At 44.8% G+C, this 23123-nt stretch overlaps 1 protein-coding gene across 1 annotated transcript in view; it reads right to left on the reverse strand.

The window, feature by feature from the left end:
- Positions 1–3335: 3335 nt before the first annotated feature.
- Positions 3336–23123, reverse strand: part of grid2ipb (glutamate receptor, ionotropic, delta 2 (Grid2) interacting protein, b) — a gene marked incomplete at both ends in the record, with an annotated part of 37282 nt that continues 17494 nt past the window's right edge. The window contains 18 exons of the mRNA XM_080021870.1: positions 3336–3407; positions 3991–4155; positions 4280–4398; positions 4888–5017; positions 5307–5393; positions 5596–5751; positions 5864–6060; positions 6774–6851; positions 7498–7585; positions 10368–10520; positions 11718–12470; positions 13088–13389; positions 13597–13747; positions 14068–14153; positions 16203–16343; positions 18292–18443; positions 21431–21586; positions 22522–22677. Of these exons, the coding sequence (XP_079877996.1) occupies positions 3336–3407; positions 3991–4155; positions 4280–4398; positions 4888–5017; positions 5307–5393; positions 5596–5751; positions 5864–6060; positions 6774–6851; positions 7498–7585; positions 10368–10520; positions 11718–12470; positions 13088–13389; positions 13597–13747; positions 14068–14153; positions 16203–16343; positions 18292–18443; positions 21431–21586; positions 22522–22677 (3142 nt within the window). The remainder of the gene's footprint in view (positions 3408–3990; positions 4156–4279; positions 4399–4887; positions 5018–5306; positions 5394–5595; positions 5752–5863; positions 6061–6773; positions 6852–7497; positions 7586–10367; positions 10521–11717; positions 12471–13087; positions 13390–13596; positions 13748–14067; positions 14154–16202; positions 16344–18291; positions 18444–21430; positions 21587–22521; positions 22678–23123) is intronic.

The following is a 23123-nucleotide window of genomic DNA, read 5'->3' on the forward strand; positions in this document are numbered from 1 at the left end:
TGACACCTGCATATCGGGAACACCCCACAAGCCCTGCCGTTTTGGAGATGCTCTGACCCAGTCGTCTAACCATCACAATTGGGTCCTTGTCAAAGTGGCTCAGATCCTTACGCTTGCCCATTTTTCCTGCTTCCAACACATCAACTTCAAGAACTGACTGTTCACTTGCTGCCTAATATACCCCACCCCTTATTTTAGGCAGAGATGAGCAATGTTATTTCAAATAACATACATATGTCAAGTTTTAATGTGTGTGTGTGTAGCCAACTGTGGAACTGGGAGACACCTTAAGTGGCATAGGGTTAACACACTGCAAAATAAACCAATGAGATAAAACAAAGGCACATTTTAAGCCATGCAAAACAAAAGTGCCACTTGCTACGCTGTACCCAGTGCATAAAAATAGCTGCGACCACATTTATAAGGATGTTTTTCCAACAAATATTCTCAAATAAATAGTCCTGTGTTGCATTCTTCCGTTGAATCAAACAGGCAAAAGTCCAATAAAACTAGATGAACAGTAGCAAGGGATGGGAACTCACTGCAGCTTTGTGGAGTGGGCGTGGCAGACTGAGGTGGGCGCGGCAGAGGCTGACAGTTACGATTACGTTGTGACTACTCCACTCTGATTGGCTGTGTGAAGTGTGAACGTGCCCCACGTGTCAATGGCTCCACGGAGGCTGACGCGGGATACGAAGGTCTTTCTCTGTTTTATTCCGTTCCATGATGAAAAGCAGTAAAACAAATACGTCATAAATAATAGAAACACACACGCAGCGGAGCGTAAATGCCGCACTGCACCACCGCTCTTACGAATTATAATTCTGAAATAAATGTAAAAATTAAAAAAACTTGTCGAAACAGTAGTTATTTTGAGTTAGAGAGTTGAATGAAAATGTAAAATTGGAAGGAATTCCTTGGGAGATGGCTGACGGGGCTGTAGCGCCCACTGGACATGTTGCATGTTTGGAGGATCTCCTTGAGATCACGTTTTACCCAAGTAACAGAACAAAATAACACTTGAGGTTGTTGCTTTTGATGCCTACAAGGTTGGTTTTTTTTAGCACAAATTCAGTCAGGAAGGTTACTGATCTACACCGGGTGGCGTTCATCGGCTCCGTCACGCAGCCAATCAACCAGAGACAGCCACACCCCCCCGGGGAACCAATCACCGGGCTCCCCGCCAGTATTTGTACAGCTGCTTTCCCCTCCCTGTCTCTCTCGTCCCACCTCCACCCCTTCTCCACCCAGTAGCAGCCTCGTTGGATCCACCAGGATGTCAGCAACAGCAGGGTGGGGATCTCTCCAGCGGCCCTCTGAGATGCCGCCGCCGTTCGTATATTTATAATCATCTCTGTGCAAACCCCGCAGCATCACGGAGTCCTGCCAAATCACTGTCAAATAAATGTCTGTTCCCCTCAACTCGTCTCTCCAGATTTTTTTTTTTAACTAAAGTAACACGACTGTGTTAAAAGGTGGTAGAGTAAAACGTATATGTTTGCTTTGAAATGTAATGAAGTAAGAGTCTCCAAATCAACGTACTTAAGTAAGGTAGATGAAAAATGTACTTAAGTAACAAATGAATTCAGTGGTGGAAAGTACATTATTACTTTCCACCACTGGTAGCCACTTTCTTATGGTTGCTATGGTAACTGCATCCTGTATCAGAGAGGAGGCAATGGTTTTTCGGGCAGTTTTATTGTCAAGCATGTTTTTAAAAACAGATTTCAGTTGAAAGCATTTGATCAAACACGTCAACTAAACACATACATAGAATCAATAAAACAAACAGCTTTCAATGGGAACATATAAAACAGTTATAAAAGGATTTTTTTTTTCAGGCAACAAACAAAGGAAAGCTTGAGAGACTGCTTTTTCAATTTAAAACCCATACTATCCGATGAAACGAAACAAAAGCAGATCTGCGTTTCGTGAACATTAAATACAACGCATCACCTACGCCGACATGCAAATGATTCGACAAAAAACTAAATGCAAAGAAAACAAAAAAAAAAAAAACACTCTACTGCACAGCCAGTAGCAGCCAGAATGAACAAGATCACAGTTACCTCTAAAGCCTGATTATACTGTAGCTGTGCACAAACAAAATACTTTAACTCGCATTCCTTTGAAAGTCCCAAAAAACAGGTTGACAGGAGAAACGACCCAAAAACAAAAACAACAAAACAACAACATTGAAAAGTGCATAGCGAAACAGGGAATGTTCAGTCTGACCGACATCAAAATAAAACACAGCATAGCTACGGCTACAGTGTGAATTATTCACAAAGTCAAAAAATAAAAAATAAAATAAAATTTACAGTGGTAGCACTTGTTGTTTTTTTTGATAAGCTCCTCCTGCACAGTTTTCACATGTTTCATTCATCAGCAACCTAGTTATTTATTTTCAAACTAATAATCCTGTAGTGGTTAACTCGGCGGTGTTCTCAGACATTCACACTCGGGCTCTTGTGTTTAAAGATGGTATATATATATATATATATACATACATACACACACACACATAAACACATACACACACACACACACACGCACACACACACACACACACACACACACACACACACACACACACACACACACACACACACAGATATATATATATATAAACATACACACAGATGTTATGGATCATTATGATATATTGTATTGTCAAGTAATTGTCTATGGGAAGCTGTGAATGTGCTATATTGTGAAACTAAATGCACCGAAGGGAGGAAAACCCCAAATATTTCTCAGTGAACTGACACTTCTTGACTTCAAATACATTTGTGGCAATCAGTGCGTCTTGCCCTCGTAGCAACGAGTACAATCACCAGGCATCAGTCTGTATCTACACTCAGTCTTTACAGCTGTCAAATATGGTGAGATAGAATATATATATATATATATATATATATATATATATATATATATATATATATATATATATATATATATATATATACTTTATATAGTCAAACCCTAAACAAGGTAATTGATAATCTGACCAGTTGTTGCCAACACTATTTGTCTCTAGTGATACGATGCAGCACCGTGTACTGTAGCAGCACCGTGTACTGTAGCAGCACCGTGTACTGTAGTAGCACCGTGTACTGTAGCTTCTAAATGTTTCTCAACGAGGCCCCATCCAGCAACAGAAGGACGTTTTCCACATTTTAACCGTGGACCTTCTGAATGGCTGGTGTTTCCGGCTCCGTCCCTGGAAGTTTGAAGTGTCTCTCTGAAGTGTACTGTTGGCACTTTGGGTTGAGGAGAGCAAAGTGAAAGGGAAAGCAGGCCGACGACCGGGGGGGGGGGGGGCTGCTTCCAGGCTACCAAACCAGGGGGGAAGACAGCCGGGGACTCCTGGGGTTGTCAGACGCCTGGGTTTCGCTGAGGGCTCTCTGGAAAACACAAAACAATTTGTCTGATCAGACTCAAGTATGATTGTAGATTAGATTTATAATTAGTTATTCCATAGAGGTTAACATTAAGCGTTAAAGCTGCCATACGCAAAGCGGCACGGGACACATGTTTTATTTATTTTCTTTCAATTAGGAAACGGAATTAAAAAAATAATAATCTAAAATAAAAACACACAATTTCTATTTGTTTTGTTTGGAGAAACGATTGCGGCGCATTTTGTGCGCCTGTCTGGTTCCGACGACGCACGCCAGCGATGGGGTGCCCACGACTGGCGTGCCAATCGTTTTTATTTTAGATGTAGGTTATTTTAGTTTTTATTTTAGATGGAGGTTATTTTAGTTTTTATTTTAGATGGAGGTTATTTTATTTTACGTCTCCTTATGGAACGAGATAGGTGCATATGAAAAAGTATGGAACGAAACTGTGCGTGGGAACTGTGACTCTCCTGGATCGCCCCCTCTCCATGCGTTATATGCGTCCCCACACTGTTAAGGCCCAATATTTTGTTAAATATGGTCATTTCTAAGGACGGATGAGGTACTAGGCACTAGACCACCTCACCTCAAACTTGGACATGAACTCTGCAAAGATGCCAAAGAAAGCCTCTGTGCTGGTGGCCTTGATGTCCTCACCGAAATAGGAGGCCACCTTGGAGAACTCTTCCATGGCCCTGCCCTGCAGAGACTCCAGAGACTGGATGGCAGGGTGGCTGTTCTCCAGGAAGCTCTGTGGCGCTAAAGGTCAAGGGTCGGACCCTCAGATCATGCTGCGGCCACAGAGAATCTTTATAGCATTTTGGTTTTATCAAAGTGTCTGCTTTAACGGGTACTACTTTCAGGTGGAAGGATACGCTCATGACAGAGGCGAAGTGGTCCTCCGAGGTGGCGGGGATCTTCAGACAGGCCGTCCTGATGTCCTGGATGGTGGAGTGAAGGTCACTCAGCTCCGAGGTAATGACCCTCTGGTTCACTGGATGGAACAAGGTTTAATTACCCAAACCAGTTATTGAGTTTAACCCAATACAAAGGCAGGGTAAGAACTTTGAAATATTGTAGCCTACCCTACTCCTAACACTTAACCCTAACTTGAAATGCCTAACCCCTAACCCTTAACCCTAACGCCTACCTTCCATAACCCTAATCTGTAATGCCTAACCCCTAACCCTAACCCCTAACCTGTAAGGCCTGACCCCTAACCCTTAACCCTAACCTTAATCTGTAACACCTAAACCCTTACCTGTAAGGCCTAACCCCTAACCCTTAACCCTGACCCCTACCTTCTATAACCCTAATCTGTAATGCCTAAACCCCAAAACAAACCCTAAACCCTAACCTCTAACCCACTGGTGAAAGTCCCAAACCCGGGTGTGACGCAAATCATTTCACAAACATTTCTCACAGGGGACCACACCCATCTCTGAGGATGGAATTGTATTGTATTGTATTATATTAGTATTACCCTTGGCTGCCAGCGGCACCATCGTCAGGTCTCTGGCAAAGTTGAGCAGCTCTGGGAAATGTTGGCATAAGGACTTGGCCAGAATGTGGAGGAAGGTTGATTTCCCGTCCACCGTCTTGGTCGTGCTCAGCTGTCAGGCAGGCAGGGGGGGAGGGGACGGATAAAATGTGGTGTAAGAAAAAAACAAGTATTACATACAGTATCTGTATGTTCTGTATATAATATACAGTATAACCACAGTTGGCGCTGAGACGCCGGCCTTTTTGTGCGTAGAGAAAGTGAAACTATTAAACTCCCTTCCTCAGGTGTGATTAAATACTGAAACAAAACGGTTCACCTACCCAACATCAGTGATTTGAGTACGTGTCCGCTGCTATGATTTTGACAGTAAAGTATTTTGTAATGACAGACATCCCTACCTCCGTCAGGAAGTTGATCTTGAACCCGGTGGTTCTGTTGTTCTTGGGCTGGCCGTTGTTCAGGTAATTCCCCATCGCCAGCACAAACTGTGGACAGATCCACAACTTTGAAAGAATAACAGACCTTGATCTGTTCTCCCCCGGCGGAGTATTCACAACGAAAATGTTCTCAATATGTGGGAGAACCTGCCTTTAAGTACTCACGTGAACATCCCAAACGCTACATTTATAGGACTGTCCGTTTCGTATAACTACTTCCCTGTGATTGCTTCCCCGCTCGGGATCCTACCTCGAGGATCTTGGCCAGCTTCTTGCTGCTCCTCAGGTCGGCAGAGGCCTTATAGATGTACTCGTACGCCACCTTCATCTCCTCCATCCTCTCTGGCAGTGTGGTCTTGAAATGGAGGCTCCGCAGCCGCGTTTTGTATTCGGGCACCGTCAACATCTGCCGGTAAAAGACAAAAAGAAAACGCCGTCTTTCTACCGGCTGACTTCCTGAAGGGCCGGAATTTCTGAAATTTCCCTCATTCAAGCGATTTCCGCTTTGCGGTATGCACCTGGAAGATGAACTGGTCGGGCTCGCTGAGTTTGGCCGGGTCCAGGTCGAACCGCTCGTACTGCTTGACCTCCTCCTCATCGGGGGCGTAGAGCAGCAGCTGCTTGATGTGAGCCGGCTCCAGGCGCTCGGTCGTCATGTTCATCAGCACCTGTCGCAGCTCGCCCGGGGAGAGCTTCAGGTGGGCGATCAGGATGGCTGGGCGGGTGGGGGAGGGGGTAGAGGGGTTGGACGGGAAAAAGGAACCGTCACAGGAAGTGTCTTTCACACTTTGCGCCCACATCATTTCTTTGATGCTGAGGTGTATGTTGTACTTTGGCACAATCCACGTTTGTGCCAGTACGTGGAAAAAAAGTGAAAATATGTAAACCTCACTTTGAATGCATGAATTAAGGCATGAATCTGGGGTTAATTACTTCAAAGAAAAGGATTTTGATTTGTAGTGACTAATCGATAAAATGTGTTAGGGGGAGATTACACTACAAGTCCCAGGTCTCAGATTTCCATTCAAAACTCCAAATGATGCGAAGCTTGTGGAGCTAGTTCTGTCAGACAACCTGACGGCGCCACATGCTTCCATGCCCATAATGGGACGGCCTATTTAGGCAGCCAATGCCTCCTCCCTACCTGCTTTGCTGCCTGCTTGTTTTCACCTCCCCTGCATCCACCTATCCATGGGGGGACTCGAGCTCATCCCTCCCAAATTTCTAGCTCACCATGTATGCCTATGCTTGCTGTACACCCCGCCGGGAGTGATGGGTAGTAGAGCCCAGATGCCAAACTAACACAATGCAAAAGTAAATAAAGATTGGTTTAAAGTCAATCCAGGAGTCATCCTTCAGAAGTTCTTTTTCCAACATCCAGCATTAACCTCATCTTCGCTTTCAGATGAGGGTCAGACTCATACTCACAAGCGTTGTAGGCCTTCTTGTGAGACAGGATCTCCACCACGTCTTTCTTTTTAAAGTTTTCGGGTAGGAAGGTGGGCTCTGGAGGAGAGACTGAACGTTCAATAACAGTGTAAGGACATGTTCTCCAGGCACCGGGAGTGGGCACTAAACACACACACACACACACACACACACACACACACACACACACACACACACACACACACACACACACACACACACACACACACACACACACACACACACACACACACACACACACACACACACACACAGAGGGTAATGGAGGATTAATGGGCTGATAATGGAACATAAAAATCTCACTATTAAAGCTGCGTCAATGAAAATGCATCTGTATCAAATTCTACAGGAAGAAAAAGTGGAGGCAAATTGCCCTTTTCCTCAGTGACAGAGCTACTGCATTTAGTGACCCAGAGGAGGATAAGAGAGCAGGGAAGAGGTGGTGCCTTTTGGAGAATGGATATGAAGAGGAGCGTAATGGGGAGTTTCCGAGGCTGGTTAATGGTGAACACGGTGACTGTAAACTCTGGATGCACAAAACAGAAAGGAGTCAGCCAAAAAATGCATGCAATTTACAGTACTTCAAACAGTATCAGATATGAGACGGACCATTTTGAACAGGTGACAGTTAACACGTGGAGGTGATGATTGATGTGTGATTTTTTGATGTGTGATTGAAAAATTTGTAAAAGAAAATACATACTCGATCTGCGCTGGGTTCCGAAATGCAGCTCCAGGTCCAGGTACTTCACCATGTCGCTCAACTTGTCATAATCAGATTCTTCTCCGAGCTGTAAACACAACATTGTTTTTGTCAAATTAAAACAATCCATGTGGAGCTATGGTGGCTTGTAAAATGGGTACAGAAACCATTTAAGTATACAATGATCAAAACCCTTGCATCCATTGATTCTTACGGCATTCTACACATAGTGTGTAACAGATATTCATTCGGTTTTTAAAACTGTTGCTATTTCTGGTTTTAACTTTAGTGCGTCCGTGGTGCGTGAAGACTGATTCTGTGAGAAAGCGATTGGATTGTACCGGTTGTGATTGTAAATATGTAAATTCTTCACAAGTCTCTCTACAATGACAAAAGTGAGTCATCGGACCAACTTTAAAAAACGCTTTAATCTGTAACACCTATAATATTTTGGTTTTCTTGAATTAAAATAAAAAAAAAATAAAGGTGAAAATTGTATGTGCAGAGTTTAGGTGGTTTTAGTTGTAAATAGGACTAAATTATACTTATATTTACAATATACTATATATATATACATATATATACTGTATATTTTAGGGGTGTTACGATTCCGATCGAAATGAGTGTTTGATTTCCAACTGAAAAATCACAATCAGGTTCACAATTCTCACTGCATTTTTGTGGGTGAAACTGTCCGACATAGTCGGTATATAGGGAAATGCAGTGTGTAGCAGTCTGTGGAGTCGACTGGAGTCCCAGTTTCAAACCGACTTTGAAGAACCGACGAGTTTGGAGAGTCGTGGCCGGGCTGCGGGGTATTTGCCGTGATTTTTTCAGGAGGGATTTGCGATCTGCTCCACAACAGAGCAGCAGCAGGAAACAGAGTAAATTAAATACATGTAGAGTTTTTATTTGCTTTGTTTGGAGAAAATATTGCTCTGATCGGAGCTGCAGGTTGTAATTTTCCTTTTACTACCAGCGTTCCCCTCTGGCAAAAATAGCATCTGTTTTTCTGCACTTATTTTGGTGAGTAATTTAAAAGCAGCGTAGTAAGTAACTTATTGTGTATTATTCTAAAGTCTAGTTTTGCCAAAGCTCTTAACTGTTTAGGTTGTTTAAATATTGTCATATCTTTGTTATTATTTATAATTTTTTAATATTCAAATTAAAGTTACTTGAGAAATGAGTGTAGACTCGATAGACAAAAAGTGGCATAGCCGTCAGTGCTGGAAAAAAATACATATGTTTAAAGTGAAAAGTGAATTGTGACCTTCAAATCGAAAGTCAAATTGAATCGAGGATTTGGAGAATCGTGACATCCCTAATATATTTATAATTTAATAAATATTACTTACATACCATATATACAGTACATATACAGTACATATACAGTATATACATATATATACACACACATATATATATTCACACACACACACACACACACACACACACACACACACACACACACACACACACACACACACACACACACACACACACGTGTGGTGTGGGGATGGTATGGTTTGAGCAGCCATACCTGTCCTGGGTCTAGGTAATTGGGGCCCAGGATCAGAGTGGCTGTACACCTGCGCAATGATTTATATTTAAAAACACCTATAACATTCTTTTGAACTAATTGTTTTATGTCATGTTAACATGGGGACTACCGACTCTAATTACGTTTTCTGAGTTCCTATGGAACACAGTAGCATTTCCTGCTGCCTTTTGACCTGATACAAACTTGGGAGTTTGTAATCCACCTGAACCAGAGTGTGGGCTGCAGCCATTACCCATGATGGAACACAACTGGTGGAACAGATAATGAGTGGAACCTTGTTTCCATCAAAAAGTTGTGACGTGCAAACACAGATGCCCACTATCCAAAGCAGGGGTGCCCAATACATCGATCGCAATCAACCAGTAGATCGCAAAGGTAGTGTGGGTAGATCACGCACCATTCAAAAAAAACAAAAAACAGGTCTGACCAACATGTTGAACGAGCTTAATTTAGAGCTGCAAGGAAAAGACAAAACTGTGGTCAACATGATCAGTTAATGCTTTTGAACGAAAAAGGTAACTTCTGTCCTCAAAGCTGCAGCGCATGATTTGGGGAACTTTCAAAACCTCGCATCAGAGCTGGAGACCCAAGGGAAGGCGTGTGTGCAACTTGACAGTGTGCGCTACACAGAGCAGATTGAAAATTGTCTGCCAGACTGTTTCAAGACTTTGCTCTACTTGAGCCAATCGCTACATTTATGTGCTACCCATTTAGGGGAGATGTTGAGGTTGATTCACATGCATCAGAAATTGCAACACTCTTTCACCTGAACTAGTCTGCAGTGGAGGATGAGATGTTGACACTACAGGCTGACATTCAGCTGAGGTCCAGGGCTCATGGACAGTTTTGGAACTCACTCACAGAGCAAAAGTACCCAGACATGAGGAAATGTGCTACCTCCTGGACTGCATTATTGGGCTCTACTTATTTATGCGAGTCAGCCTTTTCCCACATAAATGTATTTAATTGTATTGTGCCATAAGGGTTCATGCTGTGATGCAAGGTATGCCAACATATTTTGTATATATAAAGTATACTCAGTATATATATAAATAAATATATTTAGCATTTTTAAATGCAGGTAGATAATTTTGACCTGGTCATTTTGAACTTTCTTTCGTCATCCTCGCAGCCTGGTACCATATGTTCTGCTGCCCGGTGGTTGAGAACCACCTAACCCTAACCCTGCTGTAGAGCATTTGAGCAAAACAATTTTTAAACTTGAAACCTGATGATGATTTTTTTCGCAAATCAGCCCCAGGTGTTGAACCTGAGCTCTATGACATGACAGCTCGACCGCCGTACGCACCTGTCCCCATATGGTTCCTTCAGAGTTCTCCACTTGCTCCCAGCGCAGCCTCTTAACACTCATGTGGCTTGTATCTGAGGCACTAGGACTGGGCTTGGGCAGCGGCGGAGGCTCACAGGGTGGGGGCAAGGGTGGAGGCGGAGGTGGGGGTACCTTGGAAAGTAAATGAAAAAATAAATATTTGTTTGTTTTTACCTAAATGAACTCAACTAAATTTAACATTATCCTGCACAGTATCGGTCAAAAGAATAAAATACTTGAATCAAGCTAAATTATAAGGCAATATAGACAAGAAGATGTCTTAAAATATGTTTAGTTATGTTGTGAAAGAAAGGATCTTGCAGTCTTATAAAACATGACGTTTCTTCTATTAGAGTGAAGGGCATCCAAAGTCTGTTGTAGACTTGAAAATTCACTTATTTCATTGAAACAATACTAATAACTAATTAATTAAAACAAACAAATATCTAAACAATACTACAGTACCAATTCAGCTGAACAATCCAACACTAACAGTCCATGGCCAGTCAATTCATCTCAACTCAAAAGATCTATTGTTCATTTTCAACATTTTCTGGCTTTTTTGGTTGTGCGGTGAACATAGAATCATGCATGGTTCAGTTCTGACGCTCACGTTCCCATTGTAGGTGCTTTTGGCAGTGGACAGGCATCAGCATGGGCACTCTGACCGGTCTGCGGCTACGCAGCCCCATACACAGCAAGCTGTGACGCACTGTGTGTTCTGACACCTTTCTATCATAGCAGCATTAACTTTTTCAGCAATATGTGCTACAATAGCTCTTCTGTGGGATCGGATCAATGGGCGCCCATGACCCTGTCAAAGGTTCACCGGTTTTCCTTCCTTGGACCACTTTTGATAGGTACTAACTACTGCATATCGAGAACACCCCACAAGACCTGTTGTTTTGGAGATACTCTGACCCAGCCATTTAGCCATTTAAATTAGGTCCTTGTCAAAGTCGCTCAGATCCTTATGCTTGCCCACACATTGACTTCAAGAACTGTTCACTTGCTGCCTCATATGCAATGTTATTCACTTCACCTGTCAGTGGTTTTAATGTTGTGGCTGATCCTGCAATTACAGGAGTACTTAAGTACAGTATGATTGCAGATACAGTATATAAGTTAAGTAATATATCTTATACTGTAAATTATACTGTGTATATATATATATATACACATACACACACACATATTCATATACAGGTATATATATTATATTTATATATATATATACGGTGTGTATATATATATATATATATATATATATATATATATATATATATATATATATATATATATATATATATATATATATATATGGATAACCTTTTGGGACTGGAGCTCCACTTGCACGGTCTCGTAGGTCTTGGTGTGAGCTGGGAGGGTGGAACTCTGAGAATGGGTGAGGATGGAGGGGGCCGGGGCCCCCCAGGTGTGGGACAAGCCCTGGGTGTGCGTGTGGTCCTGGATGGAGGGTGGTAGCGGGCCCTGGTAGCTGTGCTGGTGGTGGAGCTGGTGGTGGCGCTGAAGAACCAGCTGGCTGGGCCTCAGCAGCTGGGGGGATGGGTGGAGCTGCAAGGGGGGTGGGTGGAGCGGCTGGGGCTGGCTGATTTGCCGGGGGAGGTGGCCCGGGCGGGGGAGCTGTGGGGAGCGGCGGGGGGCCGTTGAGTGGGCGAGGCAGGGAGCAGCCTGGCCGCCGCCACTCTGGTAGCGCTGGCGGTCCCGCTCGCCCTCCTCCTTGTGCAGCGGGGGGCGGGCCGCCAGGAGGAGCAGCCTGGGCGGGGGCGGCGGCGGGGGGATGATAGGGTGCTGCGGGTGGAAAGCCACCCGCGGCCGGGGGACGCGCTCGGGGGAGAAGCGCACGGGGGGCAGCGGGTCGGTGAACTGGAAGGGGGGTGGGATGGGTGTCTGGAAGGGCGGCGGAGGTGGGGGGCTCTGCTCGGGGGGCGGGGGGATGTGCTCCGAGCCCGAGGAGTATGAGAGTGAGGTGGCGTCGTCACTGCTGCTGCGGTCCTCGCTGCTGGCGCTGCTGAGCTGACGAGGCAGGAAGCTCTGCTCCTGGTCGTCCTGGAAACTCATCTGCAGGGAGAGAGCGACACACACACACACACACACACACACACACACACACACACACACACACACACACACACACACACACACACACACACACACACACACACAGGCTGAGGATTACATCGCTGCTTCAACAAACACAACACACCAGCGAGAGGGGCTTGTCCGCTTGGGCCTCCGTGGAAAATTTTAACCACAGCCATAAGAATATCCCCAGATGTTGACATGTTCATCTCTAACTCTGCCTCCGAGGCAAAATGTATCTCGACTGGTGCCCCCCAGGCAGAATTTGTTGGATTGTTTTTTTGAATTTGACTTGGTACACCTGAGGCGGAGTGTATTTGGTTGGCAAAGGTAAACCAAAATGATGCTCATTTGATGTTTCACAATGCCAGTTCAAAGAAATGTGAAAGAAAATGTCAAATAACAAACTCTAATTTGTTTTCATATTTCTATGTAGCAGAAAAACTTGGATGACTTAAGTGAATAAATCAATATGAAGCAGAAAAACTTGGATGACTTAAGTGAATAAATCTAACGGGTTTGCCTCTAGAACACCTTATGATAACATGACCACACCAGAATAATTGGGGTGAATAATGAACATGGTCTTCCTTCACCTCCTCGTAGTCATTCTCTCCGGGCACAAAATCGTCCACCAGCGTGACCCGGTGGCCCAGCTGCTCGCTCAGTGCGTCCAGGAACTTATCCGTGTCCCGGCTGCGTGGCGGCCGCGAGAAGGTGAAGAGCTTCTTGCGGCGGCTGAGCGGACTGGCCGCGCCATCCAGTGGCCGGGGGGAAGCAGGTGGGCTCTCCAGGCTCACGTAGGGATTGGAGTCCACGCTGCTCTGGTGGTAGATCTCATACACAGGGGTTGGGAGGGGCTCCTTCCAGGAGAGGGACAGGCCCGTCTTGCGGCTCCCTGCGGAGAAGGAGGAAGGAGGGGCTTAAGTGGAACTCGGCCTTTGATGCGGCTGGCTGACCTTTGACCTTCATGGCTTCACGGTGATGTTCAGTCGTGCTGCACCCATTTTCTTGACGGTGTCACCATGGCAAGAAGCAGCACCCACTGCACATACTGTCTTTTTTCATATCCTCAGTGTGTGTGTGTGAGACAGAGAGAGAGTACCTGCGAGAGGGGGCAGTGTGAGGGGGGAGAGAGGGCGGCCGTAGGCCTTGGTCTGGCCGGGCCCCTCAGGGGCTGGTGAGGAGGGACCATTCAGCGGTGATACACTCTTCCCTGCGTACACGTTCTCCAGCTCCGTGTACACACCTGACATCTACGGGTGGAGGCGTGGTCAGCCAGTTAGCAAAGCGGTGCCAGAAGTCCCCTGGCAGCTCCACATGTAGACTGCTTTCAAACTGCTTGGCAGCGATTTGCTGACGGCATTTTTTGGTAGACCTCAATTCTGTGCTGAAAGTTGAAAATTGACTCAAATTGTCTGTCAGCAAATCAGCACCAAACAGCCAGCACATGTGGAAACTTGCTGCAATATGTTGTGAGGCGTGAAAACAAGAAAGAACGTAAGCGGCATAAGAAAACATGGCCCTGGATGTTTGGTGCTGGCGAGGCGGTGAACAGCTGGGAGGTAATACCCACGTTTTTCAGGTCGGGGGACTCGGGGAACGAGGTCCCATCTCCACACTGTCGCTCCTCCGGGCTCCCCGAAGCATCGACATGAATCCCTAAAGCACAACAGGGGCATGAGCGCAGACAAGTGGACACAAGCCTCCCTGTTCCATCACCCCCCCCCCCCCAACAGAGAGAGCGAGAGAGAGAGAGAGGGAGAGAGAGAGAGACAGAGAGAGAGAGAGAGCGAGGAAGACGGGAGGATGGAGCAGGAAAAAAAACCAGCAACGAAAAGCAATGGTCGAGACCCATTGTCGTTGCCATTGGCGTTGCTAGCTCATTTGAGGGGAGCTAGCAAAGCCAACAGGAAATGGTTTCCTTTGAAACCGCTGAAAAAAGCTTCACTGTTGAAATGAATGACATTCACTTCTGATTTTAGGGGATTTGAGGACCCACACGGAGAGAACTTTTTTATGAAATTACGTAACATGTGTGATGAAGCTTTTGTTTATGTATATTATGGATGCAACGGTACACGGTATGTTATCGAACCTTTCAGTACACCCCCTACGGTTCAACAGGCACATGTGAACCGCGGTATTATGATATCACGGTAGAAGTCCACCGGAAGCGTTGTGTTCTGTAGGTGCACGCTTCCTATTGAATCCACTGATGAGCTCCACTGGCCATGTCAGCCACGCGTCCGCGCGGCATTTCTCGATTTTTGTGCAAGCTCTATTTTTTTTTCAACTGCGCGCAGCCACACAAAACCTTTTTAGAAACACAAGTTAAACTACATAGAAATAATTTTGTAAAGAGTGCAATCAATTTGAATGTGTTTTATATCTACATTGTACCGGAGACCTGCTGTCGGATTTGCTTATTGATTAAGACCCTTTTTAAATTCAAAGAACAAACATACAGTATATTACAACTACCCCGGGGTTGAGGTGTCCAGTCGGAAAATCACCCCCTGGGATGGCTGTGTCCCTTTTTAGTAAGGAATTCTCTTCAGACACTCTCCCAACACTGGTGCGCTTCCAGGCGCACTAGTGTTGGGTCATTCACGAACGATCTGGTTCTTTGGAACGGCTCTTTTGGAGGAACGAAGGGTAGGTAAGAAGAGTCTCGCCAGTGAGCTGTTGTTTTCTTTTTGCCAAATTTTACAAACCACCAATGAACTTGAACCCCTGTCTCCCCCCTCCCCCCACAGTCATGCACACAGAGTGTTACACTAGTTATTTATGAAGGACTACTATAACATACTGTACAATACAATATAAACATTTTTTACACATATGTATACATACACACACATATATATATATGTATATATGTGTGTATGTATACATATGTGTAAAAAATGTTTATTTCATATTGAATGTTAAAGTAGTCTGTCATAAATATCTTAAATATATTATAGATATCATCATCAAAATATCAAATATCTTAAATCAATTATATATAAATATATATACAGTATATATATTCAATTTTCTTCTTAAATATAAAGATATCGAAACTGTACCATTACTGGTAGCCAAAAAATGTGATGCATACCAAACCATGGGCCCACTGTACCATTGCAGCCCTAATATCCCTAATATATTATTTATATATTAGGGATATATATATATATATATATAAAAACTATATATTATTTTTTTCCATCCACGAAAGGGGTGATTAAGTGTATATCGGAATATCGGAAAACGCCCCTCTATATTCTCAAAACCCGTCACTGGACCACTCACTTGTCAAAATGAAGCTCGATAAAGTGACGAATGCCTTTGCCTTTAAAAAGCTAAGTAACCACGCTGAAATGAAAAAAATAAAAAAAAAGAAGAAAAAAAGCACAACTGTGTTTTATTTGCTGGCTAAACACTACCCAACCACAAAGCTTTGAAGACGCTGTTTTTTGGGCATGACGAGGGAAAGAATGCATAATGAACGTCTCCTGCCATCAGAACTTTGTCTGCGCTAGCACGGTTTGCTGCGATGCTCCTTCACTTCAACCTTCTACAGCGTCGGAGGGCAATTAACACTGCCTCAACAAACTCCTTCTCAACATTCTTGTTGTTTTGAATCACGTCGCCGCTGGATCAATCTGATGGACCCTTCAAAAGCAAACTGTGACAACCAGTTCAGATATCTCAGGTTCCTACCCATTCCCAGGTGGGTTCCAATGATGCAGTCGTCGGAGCTCCTCTCACGCACGCTGCCGCGGTACGACGTTCCTGTAACGCGTACGGAGCTGCTCCGCCGGTGGTGGTGGTGGTACTCCGGGCCGGCCTCAGCCTCCAGTGCTGCTCCGACACACACACACACACACACACACACACACACACACACACACACACACACACACACACACACACACACACACACACACACACACACACACACAGACACACAGACACACTGGGTCAGAGCATCTCCAAAACGGCAGGTCTTGTGGGGTGTTCCCAGTATGCAGTGGTTAGTACCTACCAAAAGTGGCCCAAGGAAGGACAACCAGTGAACCAGCAACAGGGTCAAAGGGGCCCAAGGCTTATCGATGTGTGTAGGGAGCGAAGGCTAGAATGTCTGGTCTAATCCTATAGAAGGGCTACTGATGCAAAAATTGCTGAAAAAGTTAATGCTGGTTATGATAAAAAGGTGTCAGAACACACAGTGCATCACAGCTTGCTGTGTATGGAGCTGTGTAGCCACAGACCGGTCAGAGTGCCCATGCTGATGCCTGTCCACTGCCAAAAGCGCCTACAATTGGAAGGTGGGCGTCAGAACTGGACCACGGAGCAATGGAAGAAGGTGGCCTGGTCTGATGGAGCATCTGTGGGATGTGCTGGAACAACAAGCCTGATCCATGGGGGCCCCACCTTGGAACCTACAGGACTGAAAGGATCTGCTGCTAACATCATGGCAACCATATTCCTTGATGGCAATGGCCTCTTTCAGCAGGATACTGAGCCCTACTACACTGCAAAAACTGTTCAGTTAATGGTTTCAGAAACATGACAAAGAGTTGAAGGTGTTGACTTCCTCCACATTCCCCAGATCTAAATCCGATCAAGCATCTGTAGGATGTGCTGGAACATCAAGCCAGATACATGAGGACCCACCTCACAACTTACAGGACTTAAAGGATCTGCTGCTAACGTCTTGGTGCGAGATATTACCGGACACCTTCTGAGGTCTAGTGGAGTCCATTCCTTGACGGGTCAGAGCTGTTTTGGTGGCATGAGGGGGAGCTAACATATTGGTGGTTTTTAGTGGTGATTTTAATGTTGTGGCTGATCGGTGTATATACAGTATATACACATAGTATATATACATATACATGCAAACGCCCCTATAATCAGACACACAAAATGCAAGTGCAATGACACAAACACAAACTTTGGTGAGATTACAGAGTAGCATGTCCATATCCTTTGAGTAACTCTGTGTCATCGATACACGAGGAAGAGCCATTATTAAAAATGCTTTTTGAAAGCGGTCCACATTTAGAGATGTGCATGAAAGCCATTTTAAGGCTCTCATACGTGATTCATGTTTGTTGCGTTATACAGTGGTTTCCCTTCTTCCAAATTTGTTGTCTTCTCTGTGGAGTCAATGATAGGGCAGCGGTTGCCAGCCTGGAGGTTGAGCAAGTCACAGGGCTGAAAACGTTTGCATTAACTCGCAACCCCCCTCTTTAAGTAATTTCATCCCAGCTCCATAGAAGATACGAATCAGACTGTTAAAACCTCAGACGAAGAGCAGGGAAGAATGGCGTTCCACACTCTGGCTTCTGGTCGGCTGACGAGCCTGTGCGAAGATAATTTATTATACCATTTAAATTACCAAAATGCGAAGCCAATTTGACTGATCTGATAATCTGTTTAGCAAAAAAATCTTTTTGATAAAATTTGTCTTCATAGGTAAGGTAATTATTCTATTAGTACACACAACCATCCCCCTCCCCCCACTCCTGTGCAGGTGTTTATAGGATCACTTACAAGAGTGTTTACATGGTCATGATGTGGGTATGTTCCACACCAATTGGTTCGTAAAAAACACATCGCTTCAACATTTCCCCACAAGAAAAGACTGGGGCCTACTTCATTTACGGCGGCCTTATTTGCATTCCTTATTCAACAGTTTTTTCATCAGAACATCTACAGTTTAACAGGATCAAAACTCGGGAACACCTTAGGGCACAAATGTACCGTGTGAAAGGTGAGGGGGGTGAGGGATGGGCAGGGGGCTCACCCGCACTCTTGAAACCCAGGAAACGAGAGATCTTACTCCGGCAGCGTTCCTGTTCGTCGTACGTCAGGAGCTGGTAGATAAATTGCCAGATGAGCTGCTTGGCTGGAGTGTCCAACACGGGAAACACATCCACTATCAGCGTGTCCACGTTCCTGGAAAAGCCCACACAGGCGCGCACGCACGCAACACACACACACACACACACACACACACATACACACACACACACATTTATAAACACGTGAGGACCCACACACACATCATGTAAAGTGCCCCTCTCTTTCCACGGCTCAGTATTACAGTGCCATTCACTGTGATGTGGATGTAAAGTAAATCGTCTGCATCTCTAATGAGACAGACGGATACAGCAAGATAAAAAACAATGTAATTTGGGAGTCTCTCGAATGTGCTTGAAGCAATGAACATGGAACTCATGTAACTGAGATTATATTGAGGCTTTAATCCACATTCTAAGAATCAACACATTTGGACTGAAGTCAAGGCAGCCCGCGTTCTCCGATTTCAGTAAAGGGGACATTATTCTTATTTTCTGTCATCTATTCACCGATCAGCCACAACAATAAAGCCACTGACAGGTGAAGTGAATAACATTGCTCATCTCGTTCCAATGCACCTGCCAAGGGGTGGGATATATTAGGCAGCAAGTGAACAGTCAGTTCTTGAAGTTGATGTGTTGGAAGCAGAAAAAATTGGCAAGCGTTAAAGCGACTTTGAAAAGGACCAAATTATGATGGTTAGATGACTGGGTCAGAGCATCTCCAAAACGGCAGGTCTTGTGGGGTGTTACCAGTATGCAGTGGTGAGAACCTACCAAAAGTGCTCCAGGGAAGGACAACCGGTGAACCAACAACAGGGTCCTGGGCGCCCAAGGCTCACTGATGCCTGTGGGGAGCAAAGTCTAGCCCGTCTGGTCCTGGTCTGATCCCACAGAAGAGCTACTGTAGTTAGTACTGTAGCTACAGAAAAAGTTAATGCTGGCTGTGGCGGACCAAGGGGTGTGGTCAAGCACTGGCTGCAGACGAGAGCACGGCTCACTTTCCCGCGGCGCCAAGCTGCCTCGAATCGGCCGAATCAGCGCCGTATGGTGCTGATTGGTCCAATTCGGCTGGGAGCTTTCTTAATGTTTGTCTGTCTTGCAGATGGGATCGGCGCACAGGCTCGCCAGCCGACCAGAAGCCAGAGTCTGGAACGCCATTCCTCCTGCACACTAAATTATTATTATTATTATTATTATTATTATCATCATCATTATTATTTATACTTGTGGCCAGCAAGCCTTTTGTTCATGATGTAATAAAAACTCTCGCCATGTTGGCAAACCACAGAAGAAAGGACTCCGTCTCCCTCCCTAAACCCCTACCTGTGGGCAGGGACTCCCACACTGGCTATGATAGAAAGGTGTCAGAACACACAGTGCATCACAGCTTGCTGCGTAGGAGTTCCCATGCTGACCCCTGTCCACCCCTGAAAGCACCTACAATGGGCACGTGAGCGTCAGACCTGGACCATGGAGCAATGGAAGAAGGTGGCCTGGTCTGATGAATAACATTTTCTTCTGCATCATGTGGATGGCCGGGGTTGGGGTCCGATCCGATCCAGCATCTGTGGGATGTGCTGGATCAACAAGCCTGATCCATGGGGGCCCCTCACAACTTACAGGACTTAAAGGATCTACTGCTAACGTCTTGGTGCCAGATACCACAGGACACCTTCAGAGGTCTTGTGGAGTCCATGCCTCCACGGGTCACAGCTGTTTTGGCGGCATGAGGGGGAGCTACACAATATTAGTGGTTATTAGAGGTGGTTTTAATGTTATGGCTGATCGGTGTATAATGTTACAATGTTAGATGTTCATATTAGACGTGGCAAAAGTATCCAATAATGAGGTAAAATAATGACAAAGTACACTGTGAACCAAACGCTCAGGCTTCAGACCGCTCTGAAAACCACTCGGTTTTCTACGCTCTGAAGACTTTTTCTACTTTTGGCATTTCCTATGGTCATCTGCTCCATCTGATCCACTGTGCATTTCTCTTAACAAAACCAATAAAAAATTCACATTTTTATTTATTTCTATGTAGATGTAAAAAAATATGTAGATGTATTTTATTTATTTATTTCTTGTTTATTTTGTTTCCCAACGTTTACATGAAACAAAAAAAAAACAGCGTTTTAGAATGCCGGTGACTGGAGTCCCGGTGCTGTGTCCGTGTCTCCGACAAACCTGGAGAAAAGCAACGAAAGTCGGAAACACACTAGAACAGACCTGCACAAGTCTTTTAAAAGAAAGAGGAATTAATACCATCTCCCTGTGACAAAACTGCAGACAAGGGAAAAGGATTTCCTGTGTGGTTCTGTGTGTGTCCACGTTAGGGTACTGTAGGCTGGATTCTCCAAATAAAACCGTAAATGTATTTATTTTAAATGTATTTATAAAAAGTTTCTGTAATTGAATAAAACTAAAAAGCCCCAAGCCCGGCCGTATTCCATGCTGCTCCAAGCTCCCCGCTGGTCCGGGCACCGCGGTGAAAGACGGAGCAAACTTTTAAATAAGGCATTGTAGATCTACTATGAGTGAAGATTCAGCAACTGGGTTGCTTATTTATCGCCTCAAATGTGTTCAGAAACAGACTTTGGAAAACTGATAAAGTGAAATCAGTGAAAGTTTACAGAAGGTACGTCCCTCGGCCTGCTTCCAAAGGTTGGCCAATCAGAAGAAAGGGGGCTTTTAGGGAGAGGGGCCTTAAAGAGACAGGAGCTAAACAGCTCATTTAAGCTGAATTTAGGGGCTGCGTAAAGGGCCAGTATAAGATAAATATAGTATTTTTTAAACTGTTAATCATGCAAAGGCACTCTAGCTGAGTCCCAGAACAATAATATAGAGAGTGGAAATGAGCATAAAAGGTCCCCTTTAAGCTCCTTTATCTCATCTGTCTCAGGGATACATTTCAGTTCCCTCTAGTAGATCTATGCTATACCTCGTCTACAGAACCCTCATCCTTGACCTCCACCATCTGTCGTAGGGTCTTTATCTTCCATCATCTACCATCTCCTGGCCCCTCATCTTCTACCTGGACCCCAACGCTCTGTGGTCACATTCTCTCCTCTAGCTATCTACCTGTGCTGGAAGAAGGTTTCCAGGGCCTTGCAGACAGTGTATCTCTCCTGCACGGTTAACAGGTGGTCCAGCTGCTGGCTGAAGGTGCGCCCGTGGACCTTGATGCTGGGGGGGAGGATCTCGGCCACCCACTGGAGGGAGCTCAGCGCCGGGGAGCTGGACAGGGAATTCAGGGGGTAAAGCATTGTAAAGCACAAGCCAAGCAAAGCTGGTTATAGGCAAGGGTGGGCCACACCTCCCAAATCTCAACAACGCGCAAAAAGCACACTGATTGGTTGAATAGCCCAACTTCCTTTCGGGAGGCGGGTTTGAAAGGGAAAAGAAAATATGGCAGAAGGGAGCACGACTGGCATATAAGTGTTTTTTGAGTTATAAAGTTTTCAAATCAAGTTTGGGGGAGAAAAAAACTGATTTCTTCTACATTTTCTGTAGATTGTGGTTTACTTAATGTGACACTGCTCCCAGTGGACATGTAACATTATAAACAAAATCGTACAAGTAGCCACGCAAATGTCTCCGAACGATGCCCATGCACTTGCAGACAGAGAGGCGTAAGCCAGCCTTTATGCTGGCTGACTTCACTGAAGAAAACACTATTGTTACTCCCCTATAGAGCTGGGAAGTAACTGATTACATGTTGACAGGATTATGAAATCCCATTTTGAAAGCAACACTGATTAGCCAAGATTACTAGGAAAAAAAAAGAAAAAAAAAAGATTAGTTACATTTTTAAAGCTTAGAATTACTTTATTTACTTTGTTGATTTACTATTTATTGGTGATATTTATTATGGTATTTACATTTACATTATTATTCATCATTTTTATTATAATTTATTATTCATAAGCATTATTACTTAATGTAATATTATATTTATTACCTTTTATACTACATGTCATATTTTCATATGAATTTCCACATTTATTGTAAATTGAGACATTTAGAATTGCTAGGCAATCCAAAAGCATCCTGATTAAATCACGAATTTTGACAAGATGGATTACAGGGCGAATTACAAATACTCACTAATTACTGACTACATTTCCAAGCAATCTGATAACTTGACACTGTTGGTGTTCTGAAATAAGGACCTGGAGCGCGGCAGGGTGGCAGGGACCAGCAGGGGGGAGTCCTCGGGGTCGCTGTTGTCGGAGTAGGACCAGTCGGACGGGCCATCCTCCACCACCAGCGTAGGCACGGCCCCGCTGCCCTGCAACATCGACACCACCTTCTCATGGGAGCAGTTCCTGCGAAACGCACAAGGAAGAGGTGGAGACATTCAGAGGGATACAGAAGCAATTCCGTGCATTCTAGATTGCACGGAATTACAAAGACCTTTATAAAGAAACAAAACAAGCGAAGGCTGTGAAACGCAGAGGGCGAAACCGGCCTGAGTCCAACCGGGCTGATGGGTATTGTAGCTAGTAACAGTCAGGCTCTTCACACTCGGAGCCGAGTCTTCTCAGGCCAAGTGCGAAGAGCCCCGTCCGCGCTTGTGACTCATCGCTGGACGCTTCACTCGCCGGTACGATATCCAACCCCACGCTCCTACACCGCCTGGTTTGTTTTCCATTTTCTCCATTGAACACCTCCCACTGCTGTCAGTGGGAGGTGTTCACGACAGTGGGTTTGGATTTCAGATCACCTCGCGGGTCTTCCTGCGGTCATAACCTGCTCCGTGACTCTTCATCGG

The sequence above is a fragment of the Zeus faber genome (assembly GCF_960531495.2).
Source record: "Zeus faber genome assembly, chromosome: 20".
NCBI classification, from domain to species: domain Eukaryota; kingdom Metazoa; phylum Chordata; class Actinopteri; order Zeiformes; family Zeidae; genus Zeus; species Zeus faber.